General features: G+C 40.2%; 3 protein-coding genes across 4 annotated transcripts in view; 2 read left to right on the forward strand and 1 right to left on the reverse strand.

Annotated features, from left to right (window-relative positions):
* LOC6047868 (obscurin) overlaps positions 1–2,900 on the forward strand; it is a 79,151-nt gene extending 76,251 nt beyond the window's left edge. Inside the window, exons 27-30 of the mRNA XM_038261358.1 lie at positions 47–1,478; positions 1,544–1,769; positions 1,828–1,933; positions 2,003–2,900. Of these exons, the coding sequence (XP_038117286.1) occupies positions 47–1,478; positions 1,544–1,769; positions 1,828–1,933; positions 2,003–2,140 (1,902 nt within the window). The 3' untranslated portion in view covers positions 2,141–2,900. The remainder of the gene's footprint in view (positions 1–46; positions 1,479–1,543; positions 1,770–1,827; positions 1,934–2,002) is intronic.
* Positions 2,901–6,278: 3,378 nt separating this feature from the next.
* LOC6054349 (protein KIAA0100) lies at positions 6,279–21,053 on the reverse strand. 2 transcript variants are annotated; one of them, XM_038262811.1, is made up of 7 exons: positions 20,801–21,053; positions 20,530–20,653; positions 11,339–15,630; positions 8,986–11,278; positions 7,347–7,448; positions 7,202–7,216; positions 6,279–6,881 (listed from the first exon to the last, which is right to left on the reverse strand). In XM_038262811.1, the coding sequence occupies exons 1-7, from the start codon at positions 20,857–20,859 to the stop codon at positions 6,831–6,833; spliced, it is 6,936 nt and encodes a 2,311-aa protein (XP_038118739.1). In that variant the 5' UTR covers positions 20,860–21,053; the 3' UTR covers positions 6,279–6,830. The 2 variants fall into 2 exon arrangements, with proteins under 2 accessions (XP_038118739.1, XP_038118740.1); XM_038262812.1 differs by lacking the exon at positions 7,202–7,216.
* Positions 21,054–21,213: 160 nt separating this feature from the next.
* On the forward strand, positions 21,214–23,078 carry LOC6040641 (transcription factor grauzone). The gene is given in 3 exon segments (XM_001849949.2): positions 21,214–21,507; positions 21,565–22,456; positions 22,459–23,078. Coding segments are annotated over 3 exon segments (1,572 nt in total). The 5' UTR covers positions 21,214–21,369; the 3' UTR covers positions 23,001–23,078.
* Positions 23,079–24,387: the final 1,309 nt, after the last annotated feature.

Below are 24,387 nucleotides of genomic sequence, written 5' to 3' on the forward strand. Positions count from 1 at the left end.
GTTGTTTTAGGTTAGAAAGGTACTAATTTTGGGGTTTATTTTACAGCTGCCGATCATTCGCGAGCGTCGTCGTTTTACTGACGTCATGGACGAAGAAATTGATGACGAGCGTAGAAGCCGCATCAGCCGTTACGGTACTGACGATAGCATTACCATCAGTCGCCGTCTCCGTACCGAGGTTGGAACCAGGTTGGGATCGTACGCTGAAGCCGAAGCCATGATCGAGGTAAAGCGTGAAGGTCATGCACCGTTCTTCCGCGAGAAGCCACAGACAATTTCGATTCGTGAAGGAGAACCAAACCAGATCATCTGCTACGCGGTTGGTGATCCGAAGCCATCGGTAACGTGGTTCCGCAACGACATGGTCATCACCGATAATAACCGTATCAAGGTGCTGGATGACGTTGATGGTCGCTCGGTGATTCAGTTCCATCCGGCGACGTTCAACGACTGTGGTATCTACAAGGCAGTTGCCAGCAACCGAATTGCCAAGACGGTCGCTCGGTGCCGAGTCGTGATTGCCATTATTCCGGACGCACCTGATAGTCCGGACGCAGTGGCGGTCAGTGATACGGAAGTGTTGCTGCGTTGGAAGCAGCCGAGAAGCGACGGTAACTCGCCGGTTATTTGCTACAGCTTGGAGATTAGACAGCACGGAAGGCAAGATTGGATCGATGTTGCGAGCAATATTGACCACGAGTTCTATCTGGTGCACAGTCTGCAACCAACCACCGGTTACCAGTTCCGTTTGGCCGCTTATAACCGAATTGGTTGGAGTGACCGTGGTATCCCTACGAAGGCGGTGCACACGTTGGAAGTGGGAGCGCCAAAGATCCAAATTACCCGCGCCATGAAGCAGCTGCAACAGTTGACCGAATCCGGTCAACAGGTTGGTCCCGAGGAACGCGGTGGTCGTTTGGACTACAGCTACGAGAAGACTCCGCTCAAGTGGAGCATCGAGGGCAATTACAACGAAAAGTTCAGCTTCATGTCGGAAATCTCGCGCGGTCGTTACTCGATCGTCGTGAAGGGCTTGGAAAAGGCCACCGACAAGATCGTTGTCGCGAAGATCTTCGAGCTGGGTGACGAACGCGTCGCCGAAGCTGCTGAGAGTGAGTTCGACATGCTGCGCACGTTGAGACACGAACGTATCGCTAGTCTGCTGGCGGCGTTCAAACCGAAGAATACCTCGATCGCTGCCCTCGTTATGGAGAAGCTGCAGGGTGCCGACGTGCTGACGTACCTCAGCAGTCGCTCCGAGTATTCCGAGCAGGTCGTTGCCACGATCATCGGCCAGGTTCTGGACGGTCTGCAGTATCTGCACTGGCGCGGAATTTGCCACCTGGATCTGCAGCCGGACAACATCGTCATGTCGTCGGTGCGACAGGTCCAGATCAAGCTGGTTGACTTTGGAGCGGCCCAGCAGGTCACCAAGTTGGGTGCAAAGGTGCCCAATCTTGGATGGTTGGACTTTACTTGTGAGTTTCATGGTGTCATACAGTGACTGAACATGGGGTAACGACGATTCTTTTTCTTTCACCAGCTCCCGAAGTGCTCAACAATGAGGCTGCCTACCCGCAGACCGACATCTGGACCGTGGGTTGCTTGGCATACCTGTTTCTGTCCGCCAACAGTCCGTTCCACGGCGGAGACGAGGCCGAAACGCGTGCAAACATCAGCTTTGTGCGTTATCGCTTCGAGTATCTGTTCAAGGAGGTCACGCAGGAGTCGACCCGCTTCCTGATGCTGATCTTCAAGCGAGCCCCAACGTAAGTAACGTCTGCACTGCGTGGTTGTTTGAAATGCTGACTTGTTTTTCTATTGTAGCAAACGTCCATCGGTGGAGGAGTGCTTCGAGCACAGATGGCTTGTCCATACCGACTTCATGACGAAGAAACGCGAGCGTGCGATCTTCCCGGGAAGTCGTCTGAAGGTAAGGAGGATATCTTTGCTTCGTTCGAAAGTTACGTATAATTTACATGCCACCATGGTTTTGTTTCAGGAATTCTCCGAATATTACCACTCGATGAAAACGAACGAGGCCACCAAGTCGGAGACCATCTCCAACCTCGGTGGTCAATCCCCACGCCAGTTGCTGCGATCCAACAGCATCCAGGAGGAGCTGTTGACCACCTTCTAGAAGCCTTCCTTAATATCTACCACTACCATCTTATCATAACACACTACTTTAAAATGATACTTTCGTCTCTCTTGAACCCTTCAACTATTTATTTACCCATTTATTTATTTATTTATCATGTATAGCACGTAGTTCACGTAGCGCCCCCGAAAAAGGCAGCTAACATTCAAACTAAGTTTTGTACATACTCAAATCTTTGTTTCCTGAACAGCAACTTGATTTTTATTTATAAACCTTTAGGCATTATCATTAGGGAAACGCATAATAGTAAACCACGAGAACTCTTTATATATTTGTATATGTGATAATCCGGGTCGGAACAATTTTTATATGAATTTTTAACCGAAACTATAACCACAAATACGTTACACATCCCTGAAGAAACGACTCGGACCCATATATCGTGTTGCTCTCGTTGGTGTTTTTTAATATCGAGAAGTGTAAAAATGTGCTAGTTTAGCAAAAAAACAAAGAAGGACAGCAATAGAAGATAAGAACAGAAAGGATGGCGACCGCCAAACAAGAGAACTGTGTAATTTTAAGCGATAGCAAAAATAATAAATTTGGAGATGATTAGGTTACTTTGCTGGCGAAATGTTCGTGTAGAAAAAAAAACTATTCTTAATAAATCGAATAACCAGATTGATTTATCTTATTTTGTAGCAACGGCAAACTTTGGAAGCTTTAAAATTGTAGAACGTTATTCTTTTCTGTTTTTATCAATATTCTTTTGAATTTCAATAAACAGTTGTGCATAAACAGTTTGTATTGTTTTTTTTTTAAATCACAAATAACATAACACCGACCAATAACATTTCTGCGCAGGCTCAACTCGAGTGGAAGCATGAAATTTGGGGTCATGTTTTCGAATAGTTTTTCTCCAAAGTTTGTATGGAAAATTAGTTGCAGTTCCTACATATTGCATGCAATTTGTAGATTTTATGCAAGTGCGACAAACCACCCTTATTATTCATACAAGCTTTGGAAAAAATCATAAAGGAGCCATTACACTGCCTTTTGTTTGCGAGTTTGGCAAACTGTCAAACAAGAAAAAGTGCGAGCTTGTTTGTTTGTTTGCGTTAGTGTAATGGCTCCTTAAAATTTTATATTTTAAAATTTTATATTTGAACTATTATTCAACTACACCCAAAACCGGCAACAATCGTCCAAGACAATGATAAAAGAGAATTATGCTCTCGAGCTCATTTCCAAAAAAAAAATCCAAAAATGATGTCTTCGGGGATCGAACCAGAACCTTTGACAGACTTACTCAATGACTTAACTGCCTCGGCCACCACTGCTTGGTGACTAAAAAGTGCTTTGAAGTCCATGAGTCAGAATTATCCAAAAATGACATGGGACACTTATGCGAAGAACGGCAGTATATTTTAAATGAATTTTAATATAAATTGATATTTTGAATTCTAGGTTGCCTTTGATAGCCACTGTCTTTCATGCAAATTTCAGTCAAAGGTATTCAAATTAAATTATTCCCATTAAAAAAAATTAAAAATAAATTATTACAAAAATATAAAAAACAAGCCTTACCCGACAAACTTCGTTCTGCCTTTTCGTTTTTTGACGTTTCAGGCTTTTTTTTCTTATTCAGCCTCCTGTGATCATAATTTGATTTTACGTAACTTTTCCCATATAATCTGCAGATTTTTCGGAATCAGTTCCAGAGTGGCCAAAGGTGTAACTTTTTTGCGTAAGAACCTTCCTTGGACTTATACGAACCAAACGCAACAAAGAGCACCTCAATCCGACGCTCTTTGTGGAACTGATTCGCGTTCGAACAAAACCGTCGAAATTTTTTATATATATAGATTACATTAAAAAAATAAAAAATTAAAAATTAAATAAATAAAAAAAAGAAACATCAGGCACTAGGGTTATTTGAAATATTCACATTTTATTGTTTGTTTACCTGTGTTTATCAATAGAGCAATTCTCTAAGATTTTGATCATTCAATTTTTTCTGTTTTTTTTAGTCCGACTGAAACTTTTTTGGTGCCTTTGGTATGCCCAAAGAAGCCATTTTGCATCATTAGTTTGTCCATATAATTTTCCATACAAATTTGGCATCTGTCCATACAAAAATGATATGTGAAAATTCAAAAATCTGTATCTTTTGAAGGATTTTTTTGATCGATTTGGTGTCTTCGGCAAAATTGTAGGTATGGATATGGACTACACTGAAAAAAAAATTATACACTGTAAAAAAATTTTTGGTGATTTTTTATTTAACTTTTTGTCACTAAAACTTGATTTGCAAAAAAAACACTATTTTTATTTTTTTTTTTATTTTTTGATATGTTTTAGAGGACATCAAATGCCAACTTTTCAGAAATTTCCAGAATGGGCAAAAAATCTTTGACCGAGTTATGATTTTTTGAACCAATACATTTTTTTTCAAAAAAAAAACGAAATATTGGTCGCAATTTTTTTTTTTAATTTCATTTTTTGATGTAAAATTGAATTTGCAATCAAAAAGTAATCTAGTGAAATTTTGATAAAGTGCACCGTTTTCAAGTTATAGCCATTTTTATGTAACTTTTTTCAAAATAGTCGCAGTTCTTGATTTTTTAAAAATAGTGCCCATGTTTGCCCACCTAAAAAAAAATATATTTGAAAATCTGAGAAAATTCTCTAAATTTTGCTTTTTCGGATTTTGTTGATACGACCTTTAGTTGCTGAGATATTGCCATGCAAAGATTTAAAAACAGGAAAATTGATGTTTTCTAAGTCCCAAACAACCCACCATTTTCTAATGTCGATATCTCAGCAACTAATGGTCCGATTTACAATGTTAAAATATTAAACATTTGTGAAATTTTCCGATCTTTCCGAAAAAAATATTTTCAATTTTTTTTAATCAAGACTAACATATCAAAAGGGCGTAATATTGAATGTTTGGTCTTTTTGAAATGTTAGTCTTGGTTTAAAAAATTTAAAATATTTTTTTCGAAAAGATAGGAAAATTTCACGAATGTTCCATATTTTAACATTGTAAATCGGACCATTAGTTGCTGAGATATCGACATTAGAAAATGGTGGGTTGTTTGGGTGAGACTTAGAAAACATCAATTTTCTTGTTTTTAAACCTTTGCATGGCAATATCTCATCAACTAAGGGTCGTATCAACAAAGTCCAAAGAAGTAAAATGTAGAGAATTTTCTCAGCCTTTCAAAAATATTTTTTTCAAAAGTGGGCAACCATGGGCACTATTTTTAAAAAATCAATAAATGCGAGTATTTTGAAAAAAGTAACATAAAAATGGATTTAACTTGAAAACGGTGCATTTATCAAAATTTCACTAAAGTACTTTTTGATTGCAAATTCGATTTAACATCAAAAACTGAAGTTGAAAAATTTTTGCGACCAATATTTCGATTTTTTGAAAAAAATTGTATTGATTCAAAAAATCATAACTCGGTCAAAGATTTTTTGCCCATTCTGGAAATTTCTGAAAAGTTGGCATTTAATGTCCTCTAAAACATATCAAAAAATAAAAAAAAATTAAAAATAGTGTTTTTTTGCAAATCAAGTTTTAGTGACAAAAAGTTAAATAAAAAATCACCAAAAATTTTTTTAAAGTGTATAATTTTTTTTTCAGTGTATTCCATATCCATACCTACAACTTTGCCAAAGACACCAAATCGATCAAAAAATTCCTTCAAAAGATACAGATTTTTGAATTTTCACATATCATTTTTGTATGGACAGCTGCCAAATTTGTATGGAAAATTATATGGACAAACTGATGATGCAAAATGGCTTCTTTGGGCATACCGAAGGCACAAAAAAAGTTTCAGCCGGATTAAAAAATACAAAAATTAAAATTAAAGAAAAAAGACCGATTCCGTAGAGAACTGTTCAATAGTTTCATGAGGTTAAGTAAATAAATAGTTAAGGAGCTATTACACTACGGCAAAAAACAACTCGCTCTTTTTCGTGTTTGACAGTTTGCGAGCCATTTGCCACGCCATGTGTAAACACAGCCGTTTTTCGATTGATTCTCATTTTAAAGTTTGTCAAAATTGTTTTCACGTTTTTATTGAGTACTTTTGCATTGTATTGAAACCTGATTAAAATGGATTTTCGATATGTTATAGATTATTAAAAACTGAATACTGGGTTTGAATTTGTAATACGTTTTATCAGTATATTAAAGTTTTTGGTCTATGGTTTGAAACAACTTATTCCATCTAAAACAACAGAAATATTTACTGTAAAGATTGCCTTTTTGAGGGCTACTGTTAAGAGTTGATAATTTGAGGAAAATTGATTTTCGTCACAAACAAAATAAATACGTTCAATTTTCACAGTGTAGGGATGTGATAACTCAACTATAACTTCCTGGAACTACCCCTAAATAGACACCCAAAGCTGACATAATTTTCGAGCACTAGTTTGACTAAACCACGTAATTTATGGATGCTCCACTCCACCTTTAAAGCCCTCTAATATTTTAAATATACTCTGCACTAGAAATCTACCTTGAACCATACCGCGGTCACTCGTGATGTGTATTTGTTTTGCAGTTGGCGGTGCGTTGTAATTGCACCCTTTAAATATGTTTCTCTCGTTGGGACTAGCTCTGTGATATTTATTGCTCTGGTTTTGCTGAGGTTTTCATGGGACCCAAAGTTGTCGAATTTGATGGAAAAAGTGGGCAGCTTCGTTCTTTTTAAGATTTGGAAAACTTGAACACACCCTTGCGCAAGCTTTTGTTCTCGGGCTAAAAAAAATTAAGACAGTTTAGAATCGAAGAAATTAGTTGATGACAGTCATTTAACGAATATTAACGATTAAATCTAATTGAACAAATAAAAAAAAATCGATAACTATTTGTCCAGAACTTTGATAAATTATTTTTTCTTTATGAAACAAGTGTTTTTTTTTTTAAATAATGCAAAAGCTTTTTAAGCGGTGTAAAATAGTTTGAATTTTGTGTTGCAGATGTAAGTCGTGAATTGTATTTAGTAATTTTGTGTGTTTCCAACTTAAAACACAGCGAAAGCATCTAAAAAATTGTCAAACCCCGGACGGGTGCGATACCTTGTTGCGAGCTCTCTATTTTCGCGAGCAATATGCCATCGGTTGGAAATAGATTGCGATAGCGGGGGGGATTCATTTCCAATTACGGGTAGAAGATAGGTTAAAAGTAAGAATGAGGACTGAACGCACAAGACTTGGTACTCACCGCATGCCTGTTCCCGAACAGCATCTTCGCTTTGTCTTCTTCCTGAGGAGACGGTTGCTCGTCGACTAGCACCTTTTTCAGCTTCAGCTTTTGCTTGATGGCCTGAAATTCGAAATCAACACACTACATTAGAGCGTCCAATTTCCCGTCCCGGGAAAAAAATTCCCGGGATTTCCCGAAAAAAAAATATTTCCCGTTTCCCGGGAAATTTGTAAATTTCCCGGGAATTCCCGAAATTTAAGCGGAAGTATACATTTTCTTAAATTTTTGGAACTATTATTTGAAAATGCTCTGAAAAAATAATAAATGAACAAACTCAATATGATTTTGTTCAATTAAATGTATTGTTTGGTTTATATATAATTAATTAGATTATCAAAATTATGATATCAGAATTATTTCTGATAATATTAATTTTGAAGCAACTGGGAATAGATCTTGCTTAATGAGTATTAAATTATTACAATTAGGTAAGCTTTTAACAGATTGATGTTACAGTAGTTGTTCGGTAACTGGGCTGAGAACGTAGCCCAGTCACCGAATGCTGCTCGCTAACTGGGCTGAACGTAAAATAACGAGGGGACCACCGATGCATAGTATTATCCTGATGTAATATAAACATAAAAATTTCTCAAATATATTTACAATGCTTACTTTTCATATTTCTTTAATTATGACTTGAAATTAAATAAATATTTGAAAACAGTTTTTTTATTTGTTGAACAGGCTCTTGGCATCCATTAACCCCTAGGTCATTTCGGTTTGTTTTGGTTTTTTGACGTTTGTCTGCTTTTTAAGTGGGCTACAGCCCAGTTATCGAGCACCCAGTTAAAAAGCAGCCCAGTTAAACAACGTCCAGTTACCGAACAACTACTGTATTTCATCAAAACAATATTAACTCCTTACCTCTAAATTAAAATTGATATTTTTTTACGTTTCTATTTACCATAATCAAATGAGATGAAAATCGAATTTGTGCAAAAAGTATTAATTTAGTGCAAGTATAGGTGTTAGAGGGTTAAATGTGAAAAAATTGAAGACTTTTTGTGAAATGATGTTAATTTATAACATAAACCTTCACACATCTTTAATGATGTTAATTTATAACATAATTTAAATCATGTTGCATAACAATACAAAAAATTCATTGGAAAATTACTTCTATTGTTCGTTCTCAAAAAATGCAAAAATATATTCAAAGCTTGCTTCAAATATTTGAAAACATTGGGTTGTTTGGAGTAAAACCAACACTAAAAAGCTACCATTTGTTCAAAAGCTGAAACCAGTATTTGTCATGAAAAACATAATTTCTACAAGTTTTTATTTTCTTGTTTCAATAAACTGGTTACAGAGGCAAGTTTGAAATTTCTCATAAAAAAAAACCAAAATACATTTTCTTGATTTGACCTTCACACTTATTTTAACCATTTTTAACATTGTCCTTTACAATTTTGATGCATAATATGAATTATAACCAAGATCATAGCAATATTCATAAAAAAAAAATTCCCGGGAATTCCCGGGATTTCCCGGGAAATTGGCTGAAAATTTCCCGTTTCCCGAGAAATTTGTAACCCCGGGAAATTGGACGCTCTACACTACATTCTTTGACCCTTTACAAGTTATTTTGGCGATTTACCTGGGACAACAGCACCCGCCGGCTGTCGGACTTCATCGCCAGCAGCAGATCCAGCCAGGTCCAAGTCACGTTGTGGTACTCGAGTGTCGGAATCAGCAGCGACAGGTCGGTGATGTCCTCGATGTTCTTCTCCTTGTTGCCCTTGTAGCTGACGCGCACCGGCACCTCCGGGATTTTGATGTAGATGAACAGTTTGTTCTTTTCGGCGCGTTCCTTCATCTTTTCCACGTCGTCCTGGATCTTGACGTAGAAGTTGCTGTCCTTGGAGCTTTTCTTGCCCTTGGAGGAGGGAGCGCTCTTCTTGGAGGACGATTTGGTGGCCAGCGAGGAAGCCGAGCTGGAGCTGGCCCCGTCCTCGAGTTCGTCGTTCCCCTCCGTTTCGGACGCGTCGCGATCGGGGAAGCAGAACTTGAGCATTGTGTTGTAGAACTTTTTCGAGATCGCGATCGTGATCGGGACCACGTTGATCTCGAAGTGTTCCTTGACGCTGATGCCACCGACGGGAGGCTTCTCACGACAGAATACCCGCAGGACGCGCTTGTGGTCGACCGGCATGTCGCGTTGGATTTCCGTTGGGCAGAGCACTTCTTTGTAGTTGTCGCGAGGTATTAGATTGTTGATCCGGATGTATCCTAGTTCGAGCAGATGATCGACGGAGTCGTCACTCTTGGAGTTTTTGGTGTACAAAAAGTTGCTCAGGATTAGATCTGCAATGCCGATCTGACCATCCGCTTCGGTCAGCCTCCACTGGGCATGTTTGAAGCAGATTTCGTTAGCACGCACGATCGTCAGAGGTTTATCCTTCCGGATGGTGGCTAGACGGTTCGAAGCAGAGAGCTGAGTTTCGTTGTAGCAAGATAGCATCATGTCAAGCTCGTCACTCTTATTCGTCAACATTTCCTTGTACTCCCGGATAATTTTATGAACTTCGTCATACTCGAGCCGCAACTCATCGTTGTCCCCCTCCTCCAATCGAGCTTTGGTGATGAAATGCATGTCCTTTTCCAGGCAACGAATCCGCGACATTAAGCTTCTGATCTCCGTTTGCACGTGCTGAATGGGACGTTTCTGATCTTCAATGCTGTACAGCTGAAGCTGGAATCGCATCCTCGCCAGCCTCTCTGAGGCTTCCTTTCTTTGTGGTTCCACGTACAAGAGTAAATTGTTCACAATGTCCAAGATCATGGCGTACTGCAGCGAGTTGGTGCACACGTCCAGATCGTGGTGCATCAACGTGAAGGCGTCTACCGGTTCGTCCTGATTCTCCCAGGGACTCAAGCTCTCCTCCACCGGTGGAGGCGGAACTTCGCTGATAGTTCCCGGATCAATACTGGTATCGCCATAGCTCACATAGAAGAACTCACACTTACAGCGCGAAACGATCCGCTGCAGCTGAATCGGTGACTTCCCTCCGGGATAACTCTCCCCGGTGCCACCCACCGTCTCCGATACAACACCGCCAACGCTCTGTCCGCTCCCCACCAGATGTGGCAAGTCCGGAAACTCGTTTATCACAGTCGCTTCCCTATCGCGCTCCTGAATGTTGTCCACCGTCAGCCACATGATTTCAGCCATTTCCCGCGTGTCCCCGTCCTCCGCACTGACCGTCGCGTAGTACTGCATGCACTCCAGCGATCCCACCCAGGTCGTCTTCGAAACGATCGTGTGATCCCGCCAAACAGGTCGATGCACCCGCTGCAGAATCTCCGCCTTGGCTGCACTCAATATCACATACCCCGAAGTTTCACAACCCTTCAGCAGCACCTGAGAGTTGACCAACGAAATGAACCAATTGTAGTGCAACACGTCCCCGTCCTGGCAAGCCTGCAGTCCCTTCAACTGCTGCTGCCTCGTCTGCGCCGACAAGTCGTCACTAAACACCACCGACTTGTGGTCCGCCTCCGAAATCAACTGCTGCAGCATCACAAGCCCATCCGAAGTCTCCTGCCTCTTGCTGATGTGACCCTGACTGCCCCGTCCTCCCGCTCCCCCTTCCGAGTGATGCTGCGCCGTTCCCTTGTCCTGACTGTTCCGGGACGACTTCAGCGGCGTATTGTTGCCCTCCTTGCGAAAACTCTGCAGCGATTCCGTCGACAGGTTGTTCTTCAACCGTTGACTCTTCATGAACGAATCGAACAACGCGAACGCCACGTCCCGGTTGTCCTTGGTCCACGCGCCCTTCAGGTCGTACACGACCAGCTTGTGCGTGGGCGTGTCCTTTTCGCGCTCGTTCCCATTCGCCAGAAGTGCCTCCCGGCCGTACGACACGCGGGCCACGCTCAGGAAGTAGTAGCTGGAAAGAAGACACAATAGATTAAAACTTCGTACGAAAAATCAACACCAACAAACTCACCGACAAATGTCCCCGTTCGAGTTGGAGATGCTCTCCGAGCTCCCGTCCGTCCGATCGCTCACCGTCGTCGTGCGCAGCCAAATCTCCGCATCGTTCAGCTCGCAGTTCATGTACATGATGGCCCAATCGGCGCGCGGTCGGTGAATCAACCCGTCGTCGATCGGCGAAAGCGTCAGCGTGTGCTCCGAGCTGAGCGTAATCCGGCCTCCGTTCAGCTGGAAGCCCCGATTTAGCGCGTGCGACATCCAGTAGTAAATCTGGAACTTGTGCAGACTCATCTGCAGGTTCGCCTTGCGGTAGTGCCGACTCAGTTGCTTCTTGCGCGGTCGGACGTTGTTGAACACGGGCCCGCGACGCGTTGGCCGAGTCACGCCGGACAGGATCAGCTTGAGGCTCTCGAACCAGCGGAGCGTGCTGCCGTACAGGACCAGGTTTGGCACGTCCACATCGGTTTGCTTGATCTCGAACGAGACCCAGATGTTGAGGTTTTGCGAGCGGAATGCCCGGAAGGAGTCGTGCACCTGGTTGCTGGAGTATTCCGGGAGTTTGTCCGGGGCGCAGGGGATAACGGCGTGATGATCGTTGGGGTTTGCCAGGCAGATCCAGTTTAGTTTGAAGGTTAGCCGGAGGTTCGGGAGATGGAGGAGCCGACAATCGTCGTACCGGGAAGCAGTTCGTACGAACACGTTCAGGTCTCCTTTGAACATAATCTTGGCGTTGGTGTAGACGATGCCACAGTTGTTCCAGGTCAGTTCCATTTCTTCCGTGGTGTTGTACGGATCGAGCGAAGCATGCAGCAGGATTGTGAACTGCTTCGCTATGATCGTAAGTCGACCATGCATCAACAATCGCATCTTGTCCCAGAAGGGTAGCGGAGGACTGGGATCTCTGGACGGGGCGGAGATCTTTTCCATCATCAGATTACACTGAGCCATAACCGGTTCCCAGCAGGGACCGAACGCGTACGCCAAGTAATCCAACTCCCAGTCAAAGTCATGGTAGAACTTGATCGAGGTCATACTCCGCTGGATCGTGTGCGTCCCAAAGGGATCCCCAATTTCAATATCCACATCCCGCTTAGCCCTTCTCGGTGGTGCCATCTCCGCACCGGCCAAATGTCCAAACAGGTGCATCGCCTTCACGTGGAACATCGGCTGTGGATAATCCCTGAGCATAAACTTCCACTCGCTACAGCTCACATTCACCGCTCGACACCACAGCGTCACAAACTCAATCCCTTCCTCCGGCCAAGGACTCTCCCCGTCAATCTCCCGTATCATGTTGACGGCATTTTCCGTTCCGTGAACGGACGGATCGGCCATCGCCATAATCTCCAGATCGGTCATGATCCAAGCGATCAGTCGCGTCCGAGGTGGGCCCGTTTCGGCCAGCTTCTTCGACCGTTGAATGTAAATCTCCGAGTTTTTCTTGATCAAGTTCGCGTTCAACTCGTCCAGTTTCCCACCTGGCAAGATCAGCCGTTCCGCGCAAAGCTGCGCAATTTTCTGGTCAAACAACTCTTTCCGCTTAACAGATTCGTTGTACTCGTCCAACAGCAGAACATAGTTGTCGCGAAGTTTCACCTCGAACGGATCGTCACTCATCTCCATCAGGAACTCTTTGATCTGGATAAACATGTCACTCGGCAGTGGCGAATCCTGCGTGAATGACTTCTTTTTGTATCCATGAATCAGCTTCAACCACTTGTAGATCGACACAAACTCGTTCACGATCGCACCGTAAAAGTCGTGATCGTACGGAAAGATGATCCTCACCACACCGATCGAGGTAGCCCAAACTTTGTTGTTCGCCTGCCGGAAATTCTCGTAGTGCTTCCTCTCCGCCCTCAGCACGTCCATCTCCGCCAGCTGGTGACTGTCCACGTCCTTGAAGGTAAAAATGTGCTGATCGTCAATCTTGATGAAAATGTTCTCGAACGAAATGAACCATCGCTCTTTCCGACTAATGTACAGATTCTCGCTGAAGATCTGCATCGAGTGGCGATCGCTGATCTTGATCGCAAACTCCGCACTTCCTTCGGCGTACACGTCGATGACCCACGATCGGCGGTCACTTCCCGATGAAACCTTGGGAGCTTCCGGCAGCTCAAGTGGGGGTTGTGCCATCTCCTTTCGCTTCAGCGCTTCCTTGAGTTCCTTGATCTCTCCAAACAGCGTTACCACGTGCATGTGCAGGTTCGCGTTCCACATCGCGCCGGTGTCCTCCAGGAAGTGGATGGCCAGCTTGGGGTGCCTCGGATGTTGGGTAAACTCCACCCGAATTACCTTGAAGTTGGCAAACATGTTCTGCAGCTCAGCGGAGGCAAACTCCGAGCCGGAAATGTTCTTAAAGTCTAGCACCTCCATGTGGAACTGATCCAGCTTGATCACGTTGATGGTGGGCGTCTTGGCCAGGGACAGTTCGTTCAAGTTGGCCAGCACGCACGTTTCGTACTTGTTGAAGAAGAATGCGGTCACGTCCGTGACCTTGGCGTTGATCAACAGCCCGGGCTTTGGTCGCTTCGATGGAGAACAGTTCTCCATGTCCGGCGGATCATCCCTGTCTTCCGAAGGTTGCTGGATTGACTTCCGTCTAGCGAATTCCGACGAGCGGTACTGCTCCAGACATTGCTTCGCCTGCACGAGGTACATCGCCAAACCGGGACTAAACTCCGTCCGGAAGGTGTGTATCGTAAAATCCAACTTGGTCGCATCGCCATAGCTGCTCAGCTTGATCAAACTTACCCCGACGTAAAACGGGCTTCCACGGATGTGGCTCTTCTTCAAACTCTGACCAAAGTCTTTGTGGGAAATGCTGCCGTTCAGGGACCACCACAGCGACTCGATCATCAACTCCGCACTCCAGTGGCGTTTCTCGAGCACCAAATTCAGCAGCCGATTCTCGTACACGCTGCTCCGAGTGTCCGCAAATTGGTCCAGCAAAAGTTTCGTGTGATTGCAACAGATCGAGGACACTTCCTGCGGTCCAAATTTGAACACCGAAGTAACGTTCCACAACTCGGCACATCCAGTGATCACCACTCGCTTTAGAAACTCTTCCAACGCGCCACCGCTTTTAACCCCGCTCGCGCTAGCCGCCGTTGCCAGCTTCAAACTCTTCGGATTCATCTGCCGTGCCATGCGCTCACTTTGGAAGAAGTTTTTACTGATCCACCCGTAAATCTCCTTGTGGTGGTAGATCATCCGGAACGACTTGAGCTTCGAGTAAACGTTAACCAGGTTCTTCTCGAGCTTGGCATCGACGCTAAACTGCTCCAAAAACAGCAGCTTCTCCTGCATGGTGTCAATCTCCAGCTGCTGCAGCTGCGTCCCAACGTAAAACATCGGCAGTCGAAATTCGTCGGAAATGTTCCGATTGCTAAACTTACCGGAAATCGTAAACGTCTGCAGTGTCACCGAAAAGTCGTTCGAACTGTTCTCGCGCACCGCCGATACGGTTGTGTTCTCGATTTTAATCGCGAAATTCTTCGGAATAATCGGTGCAATCCTGAGGTACGCTTCGCTTCCATCTCCACCATCCCTGTCCACACAAGGAACCTGCTCCAAACTCACACTATTCTGGCGTAAAAACATCTGATGACGTCGCTTCTGACTTTGGGCATCCTTGATAAACTCGTACAGACCCCCGTGCAGCACCATCTTCGTGTTGGTCATCGCCATCTGAAGCTTCTCCAGCGAGATCGGCCCATGCGCCACCAACACGCTATCCAGGGCAATCCCGAAGCTCAGCTCCCCCAAACACGGTTGACACTTTTCCGCCGACTTCTTCCCCATCGTCGAAGCCGGACAGTGTCGCAAGATCTTCGCCTGCGCATCGCAAAGTGCCGCCGAAACCAGCATCGTCTTCGTGCTGTGCATAATGCTACCGTCCAGGTGCAGTTCCTTGGCGGTCGCGTGCAGCAACCAGCCCGGATCGTGGTCATTGTTCAGCAGCGCAATCGAAACGTTATTTATGTGCACCGCCATGAACTGCGCAAACTTCAGAATCATCGGGTGGACCTTCTTCTCGCGAAAGTCCAGAATCCGACGGCCGGCGGCTGCGGACGAGTCCGAACCGCCGCCGGCTGGCGTGCCTGGGGCCGTTCCCGGCCCCGTCCCGAACGGGCCGCTACCACCGAAGGCATTTTGGTTTTGCGAGGCTGTCGGAGAGGGTGGCTGCTGCTGACGGCGGTTGATGTCCTTGTTCACCCGAATGTCGCGGATGTTGATCGACAGCAGCTTGGTGACCTCGGAGTTGAAGAAACTGCTCCGGATGCAGATTTCGTCAATTTGCTGAAAGGAGTAATAATTTATAGCAAATTCATAACTGAAATTCTAAAATTCTAAAATTCTAAAATTCTAAAATTCTAAAATACTAAAATACTAAAATACTAAAATTCTAAAATTCTAAAATTCTAAAAATCTAAAAATCTAAAACTCTAAAATTCTAAAATTCTAAAATTCTAAAATTCTAAAATTCTAAAATTCTAAAATTCTAAAATTCTAAAATTCTAAAATTCTAAAATTCTAAAATTCTAAAATTCTAAAATTCTAAAATTCTAAAATTCTAAAATTCTAAAATTATAAAATTCTAAAATTCTAAAATTCTAAAATTCTAAAATTCTTAAATTCTTAAATTCTTAAATTCTAAAATTCTAAAATTCTAAAATTCTAAAATTCTAAAATTCTAAAATTCTAAAATTCTAAAATTCTAAAATTCTAAAATTCTAAAATTCTAAAATTCTAAAATTCTAAAATTCTAAAATTCTAAAATTCTAAAATTCTAAAATTCTAAAATTCTAAAATTCTAAAATTCTAAAATTCTAAAATTCTAAAATTCTAAAATTCTAAAATTCTAAAATTCTAAAATTCTAAAATTCTAAAATTCTAAAATTCTAAAATTCTAAAATTCTAAAATTCTAAAATTCTAAAATTCTAAAATTCTAAAATTCTAAAATTCTAAAATTCTAAAATTCTAAAATTCTAAAATTCTAAAATTCTAAAATTCTAAAATTCTAAAATTCTAAAATTCTAAAATTCTAAAATTCTAAAATTCTAAAATTCTAAAATTCTAAAATTCTAAAATTCTAAAATTCTAAAATTCTAAAATTCTAAAATTCTAAAATTCTAAAATTCTAAAATTCTAAAATTCTAAAATTCTAAAATTCTAAAATTCTAAAATTCTAAAATTCTAAAATTCTAAAATTCTAAAATTCTAAAATTCTAAAATTCAGTAACAACATTTCAAAAGGGCGAAACCTACGATCCTGACGTTTCGGGAAAATCAACATTAAAAATTTTGCACTTTCGATCAATTCCTATTTCCACAAAAAAGCATGAAAACCATCAATTTTGTCAAAACGTAATAGAAAATAGCAATAATTTCATCATAGAGAGAAATTTGAAATTAATTAAGGTGTTTTTGCTATAAAAAATTGAGAAAAACAAATTACGCCTTTTTGAAGATCGTGCCTCCATTTTCGCCCCACCGTTTTCGCCACCCACTCAACCAAAACAACGGTTTAGCCCGTCAGGTTACGCCACAAAGCAAAAGTAAACAACAGATTCGCCCTTTTGTTTTTTGTTCATTTTTCGGGTTTTTAAAGAAAAAAGTGGTGAAACAACTATTTAATCATTGTGAAACGTTACATTCAGTGATAGTACAGTGATATTTGAAACCTCAGTGATAAAAAATTGGTCTAGAAAGCCTTCATAAGGAGTCCGATTCAGGCCAGGACTCGTTGAGCTAGGATATACCGTAAGTAGCAAGTTGGTTTGACGATGTGGTCTATATTGAAGTGACGTTCCTTGGGTTGTACCCGCCGGAAGTGGGAGACATGACACCCCGCGACACCATCCTGCCTTCTCAATCTTTGCATAGCTTCGATGGTTACGGAAGCGATGATTTTGTACGGCATTCCTCCTAAACCTCCCTACACTAACTTTTTGTCCTGCAACTGCTCGACCCAGAATCCCCGGATGTCCCAAGAACCGTTAAATTATGGACCTTCATATCTAGATTGTGAATCCAGACCAGATCTGATACTACAATGATTGAAATTAAAAAGTTATGTATTTAGGATCATACAAATCTGTGTTTGTTGTGGAATTGTGGTCAGAGACATCAAAAACATACATTTTGATCCATTTTGAGGATTGTCAGGTTAAAATTCACTTAATTATAACGAAAATTTAGTATTTCTAAATATACGTCGGAACTTGTAGAATACACTACATTCCCCCCTCGTGATTGGATGAAAACACAAGGGCGGAAACTCAATTTGGTTTGTTTTGATTGATGTTGTTGATTAGCCCTTTTGTTTTTTGCTTGTAAAACTACGTATTTTCGGAATTTTGTGATGATGGAGGGTGTTTTAGAATCAGTTTTGTTCGCTTTATATGATTCTGACAAAAACTCAGTTTGTTTACATCTGAGGGTTTCGCCCTATTGAAAAGTTGTTACAGAATTCTAAAATTCTAAAATTCTAAAATTCTAAAATTCTTAAATTCTTAAATTCTAAAATTCTAAAATTCTAAAATTCTAAAATTCTAAAATTCTAAAATTCTAAAATTCTAAAATTCTAAAATTCTAAAATTCTAAAATTCTAAAATTCTAAAATTCTAAAATTCTAAAATTCTAAAATTCTAAAATTCTAAAATTCTAAAATTCTAAAATTCTAAAATTCTAAAATTCTAAAATTCTAAAATTCTAAAATTCTAAAATTCTAAAATTCTAAAATTCTAAAATTCTAAAATTCTAAAATTCTAAAATTCTAAAATTCTAAAATTCTAAAATTCTAAAATTCTAAAATTCTAAAGTTCTAAAATTCTAAAATTCTAAAATTCTAAAATTCTAAAATTCTAAAATTCTAAAATTCTAAAATTCTAAAATTCTTGAATTCTAAAATTCTAAAATTCTAAAATTCTAAAATTCTAAAATTAGAAAATTCTAAAATTCTAAAATTCTTAAATTCTTAAATTCTAAAATTCTAAAATTCTAAAATTCTAAAATTCTAAAATTCTAAAATTCTAAAATTCTAAAATTCTAAAATTCTAAAATTCTAAAATTCTAAAATTCTAAAATTCTAAAATTCTAAAATTCTAAAATTCTAAAATTCTAAAATTCTAAAATTCTAAAATTCTAAAATTCTAAAATTCTAAAATTCTAAAATTCTTGAATTCTAAAATTCTAAAATTCTAAAATTCTAAAATTCTAAAATTCTAAAATTCTAAAATTCTAAAATTCTAAAATTCTAAAATTCTAAAATTCTAAAATTCTAAAATTCTAAAATTCTAAAATTCTAAAATTCTAAAATTCTAAAATTCTAAAATTCTTAAATTCTAAAATTCTATAATTCTATAATTCTAAAATTCTAAAATTCTAAAATTTTAAAATTCTAAAATTCTAAAATTCTAAAATTCTAAAATTCTAAAATTCTAAAATTCTAAAATTCTAAAATTCTTAAATTCTATAATTCTATAATTCTAAAATTCTAAAATTTTAAAATTTTAAAATTCTAAAATTCTAAAATTCTAAAATTCTAAAATTCTAAAATTCTAAAATTCTAAAATTCTAAAATTCTAAAATTCTAAAATTCTAAAATTCTAAAATTCTAAAATTCTAAAATTCTAAAATTCTAAAATTCTAAAATTCTAAAATTCTAAAATTCTAAAATTCTAAAATTCAAAAATTCTAAAATTCTAAAATTCTAAAATTTTCAACTACCGATTTCGATAAATCAATCCAAGTGTGTAAACTCAAAAATTCAAGGGCATTTCAGTGAGAAACTCTGGAAGTAACTCGGAGTAACTCTGAGTTTTTCAGCTTCCTCCCGAGTTTTTCAATTCCCACCCGATTGTCGATACCTTGGTAAATGCAACCATGACTACAAGCTTGCGCCACACTGTTTACTGTTGTTGACTGTTTACATGTTTTTACCGGAGAATTAGAAAAAAAAAATAATCCGAAATTATTTTTTTTTTAATTTAAAAAACACAAAAATTAAAAAATATAAAAAAATTGAATTAAAAAATTCAAAATTTTAAAAATTCTGAAATTTTAAAATCTAGAAATCAAACATTAATAAAATTCTAAATTTCGAAAACTTAAAAAAATATATTCAAAAAGTAAAACAAAATTTAAATTTTTACAATTAAAAAATTTGGGAATCCAAAAATTAGGTATTTTAAATTTTATTCAAAAATTTAAAAAATCAATCATTTTGAAATTTAAGAATTCAAAACTCCATACATTTCTGAAATTTCTAAAATTAAAAAAAATCTTAAAATTTGAAATTTTTAAAATTGGAAAAGACAAATGGGTAAGTCATGGAATAATTATTTTAATGAAAAAAATGTTGTGAAATCGAAATGCAATCCTAGTTTTGGTGTTTTTTTAATTTTTTTTTCGGAAAATTGAGTCGTTGGAAATATTTCTTCAAGTAGGGCGATTTTTTGGCCGTTATTATGGATAAAATCACTCTAATCGCCAAACAGAAAAAACGAGTTTAATTATTTAGGATTTAGGCCATGCTAAATTGAGCCAAATCGGAGCACTTTTGATCTAGATCCTGTTGGTTTGACGTGGAATCAGAACTTTGACGTTCGATTTTTAAGCTGGAATTAAGGTAAAAACAGCCCGTAGCCATAGACTGACTAGTTAGTTTGTCAGTCTATGATTTGGCTCCCTATCAAAAGTTTGGCAAAATAATTTGTTTATAAAGTGATATGCAGCAAAAAGGATGAAAATTGGACCAAATGCCTAACTTTCCAAGGATTGGAGCGTTGGCGTTATCTAGCTGAATAAACTTGTAAGAAATAGAATTCTGAGGAAATTTGAATGAAAGATAAGGTATGTATTCTTATCTTCTAATTACTTTTGTAATGAGTTTATTAAATTGACTCAATGCATCACAACAAACAAAATTTGTTTTAATCATAGCGAAGTATATCCAAAATACAAGATAAGATATAAACCAGACAGACCATGACTCACAAAATCATGGCTCTGCTGGAAGGGAAGCAAAACTCTAATCCATTAAAAAGGTCAACCTTACGATTGAATTCTAAATTTAGCCCAATAACATTGGTTGGAAGCCACCACAAGCTCCACATTCGTCGTCACATTCCATTATATAATTCCGCAACGGAATCTCCAGCCGCGGTAGAACCAATAAAACCGTCCAAACTTACCACCGAGAAGCCACTCTTGCAGATGTTAACATCCCGCAGGGAAAACGGTAAACCAATCCGACCGAAGCGAATTTTGATGTTGAACTTGCGCTTCAAGACGTAGCCGATGCATTGCGGGAGAAACCTGCAAAAAAAAAACGACACCGCCGAAAAGGTAGGGGGTGAAATTTATTAGAAACCATTAATTGCAGCAAAAAATAAGGCAAAATAATGAGTCTCCCCCTTTCGGAAAGGTGGGGCCCCCGGCGGTAGTCCCAACTCGCTCACTCACCAGGTAATTCCCAAATAAATCAGCACGATGATGACCAGGAACCAGAATAACGTTATCATGATGCCGGGCGCATACTTTCCGCGAGTTTTCCGACGCGCGACGCAAAATCCAGACGATTAATTCAACAGGGGAGGAAAAGAGGAAAATTATTTTCACCAACAGACCGCGGTGACGACGATGGAAAAGTGATAAAAAAATAACAACACATCAGCAGCGATCTGCGAGGTTTGACAGTTGCGACTGTTTTGACAAACAGATGTTTTGGTTGGTCGCGCGCGGTGAAGCCGAAGCTAATGTGTGAAGCGGGCTGTGAAGAAAACGCCGGTTGGGCAAATTCCGTGACGTAGTGTGCGGGTGATCCCCTTTTGAGAGAGTCTTTTTACGCGCTGGCAACGCTGCACTTTGACGTTTCACAAAACGCGAAATAAACATCACAAAAAATCAAAACAAACAGAATAAAATTCGCAAATTTGTAAAGTTAATTTTAAATTTTGCAGTGCAAATGGTGCAAATTGTATGAAAAACAGTGTTCATTAGGTTGATAAACAGTCCCTCTTGCCGCACCAACAATGGAAAAGGTCGCCAACAGTTGCCGCCTGTGTCTGCAGCCGGATGTAAACAACCCATCCGGATTGACCGACTTTGCAACCAACTCCGTAGACAGCGCTCCCTTGAGTGATAAACTCAGCAGTGTTTTTAGTTTTACGGTATTTCCGGGAAATATTTTAAAATCTAAATTCTAGACTAAAACTTTTTTTTTTCAGTTGGAAAAAATAGACGTCCTGCCCAAGTTAGTTTGCGGAACCTGCTGCACCATGGTCGGTGACTTTCACGATTTCTCCGAGCGGGTCCAGCACAATCAGGAATACTTGCGAATGCTCGTGGACCAGCAGGAGCAAGTCAAGCAGGAAGCAATGGACGGAGACTGGGACGGCGAGGAGGTTGGTCGAGGAACGGAGGTTGCCCCGGAAATCGTAAAGATCGAGCCGGAACTGCTGCCAGAGGGTGACTCCGATGGGGACAACAGTGAGGGTGAAAACAGGTTGGACGAATCGTCGGAATCGGACTCGGATTTCAGCGAGGGAGATGACGATTGGACGCCGCAAGTTACGGAGAGTAGAGAGGAAGAACCGGTGGTGAGGACAAAACGAAAGTACACGAGGCGAGCGCCGTTGAAGCCGAAAAAGGAGAAAAAGAAACCCGGACACGACCCCTCGAAAGATTACCGCAACAAGCCGAAAGAGGAGATTGAAGAAGAGGACCGACTGATCTTGGAGTATTTCAAGTTTGCTTGCGAACTTTGTCACGATCCCGCCGATACGTTTATCGAGCTACGGAGGCACTTTCGAGAGATACACAATCAAAAGGGCTTTCATCGGTGCTGCAACAAGAAACTGTTCAAGCGGTGCCATCTGCTGGAGCACATCCAAGTACATCTCAATCCGAACCTTTACGGTTGCGATCTCTGTTCGAAGAGCTTCTCGACAAAGGAGTACAAAGAACTTCACTGGATGCAAACGCACGCAACAGTCGACCGCCCCTTCAAGTGTGACAAATGCCCGAAAAGTTTCATCCAAAAAGGCCAGCTGACATCGCACATGGGTCGTCACCAACTGTATCCGTGCACGCTGTGCGACAAAGTTCTCGCCGGAAAGGGCTCCTCAGCGCTCACATGGTCAACATGCACTCCGACGAAGGCCGAATGATCTGCGACACGTGCGGTCGCGAGTTCAAAACCAAGACCTGCTTCGACAAACACACAAAGCGACACATGGGCGTCGTCGAAGACACCAGCATAGAGTGCACCGAGTGCCACGAAATCCTCCACAACAAAGCGACCCTCAAGAAGCACATGATCGCCAAACACACGCAAACAAACGAGCAGCACATTTGCAACCAGTGCGGCAAGCAAGCGCCCAACAAGTTCGCCCTCGAATCCCACAAGCGGAAGGTGCACTGCGAGGAAAAGTACTGCTGTGAATTTTGCGAAAAGCGCTTCAAAAATCCGACGACCCTCAAGGAACACCGCGCCACCCACACCGGCGAGATCCTGTACCAGTGCTTGTACTGCACGACGACGTTCAACTCGAAGGCGAACTTTTACACGCACATCAAGAAGATCCACCCGGCCGAGTGGGAGCAGGAAAAGATGGCCAAGAAAACGCAGCGCAAGCTGCAGCGGCAGCAGCCGGGACCGTAGCCGGGCGACGTTGGCAAGGTATTGGGCAGTGAATGAAGTGAACCAATAAAATGAGATTGATAATATTGTACTAATCGATGATTTGCTCTACCTTTATGATTTTTCTCACAGATCCCTAAAACTCCAACACAACTGTTGCGTAGAGTTGGAAAGAAAAGGGTGGAGCCAGAACGCCACAAGGTAAGTAAGTTTTTATGTTCTTTATTCAATTGTTCAAAGCGACGAAGCTTCCGGCGCTTGAGCTGTACACTTGGCACTGTTACTGGCATGTTTGGCGGGTTTTTCCTCTACTGCCCAATTTTTTTTATTTTTCGATAGTTTGTATTTTTCCCGTGTTGAGGAGGTCATTTTGACAACTTTTGTTCTACGAAAAACTCTACTTCTTTTGTTTTATGTTTTTCTTATTTCATTTTTAGTATTTTAATATTCATTTATCTTGTTTAGTTTATGTTTGTTTTTGGTAGTATTTGGCCTATTCTACCACCTTCAATCATTATATTTTGCCAATTTTTATTTTTCATGTTTGACTACAAAAGTCACTTTTTATTTTTATTTTTTGCTTATTTTTCACACTTTCTGCTATAAAATCATTTAAATCTTTAAATTGTTAAGTTTATTGGCGGAGTCACACACAGCCGGAATTCTTTGAGATACGATGAAGAAAAACTAAACACGAGTTGTACGCAAACAAAATTTATTTAGCTCCGAACTGTTCAAGCGACACGAGTGGAATGAATCCGTTAGCGACAGAGCGCTCAAATGAAAAAATTTCTGTGCTATCAAAGTTGGCAGCACTCGTCGGGTGAAGCCCAAGATGTTTGATACTAGGTGAGCATTGTCTACTTCTGACAAAGTTAACGCTAAAAAAATTACATTTTTTTAAACATTGGCAAAGTCACAAAAAACAAATAAAAGTTCCAATAAATAAGTTTTCTAAAATTTTAAGAGTTCTTCTTTCCAATGCTTTTTAATGATCAAAAATTGGTTGAAAAAATGATTTTTGGCGATTTTTTTAAATCGAAGCCCGTCTAAAGGCGGGGTTCGGTTGTAGAAGGTTAAGAATTCGATCCTATTTCCATTCCCTATTGAATATTCTCTCTATGCAAACTTTTTTCCTTCATCACGTTACTGAGGAAAGGCTATAAAATCACTCGAAAAATGAACTCCTCAATAAAACCTCCTAGACCCACCTTCATGTATACCTATCGACTCAGAATCAAATTCTGTGCAAATGTATGTGTGTGTGGTGGGATGTTGATCAAAAAATTTATTATCTCGACATTGGCTGAACCAATTTTGTCCGTTTTGGCGTCATTCGATCCGTCTTGGGGTCCCATAAGTCGCTATTAAAAATTATGCAGTTTAGTTAAGTACTTCAAAAGTTATG

Source organism: Culex quinquefasciatus, chromosome 3, assembly GCF_015732765.1.
Source record: "Culex quinquefasciatus strain JHB chromosome 3, VPISU_Cqui_1.0_pri_paternal, whole genome shotgun sequence".
Lineage (NCBI taxonomy): Eukaryota > Metazoa > Arthropoda > Insecta > Diptera > Culicidae > Culex > Culex quinquefasciatus.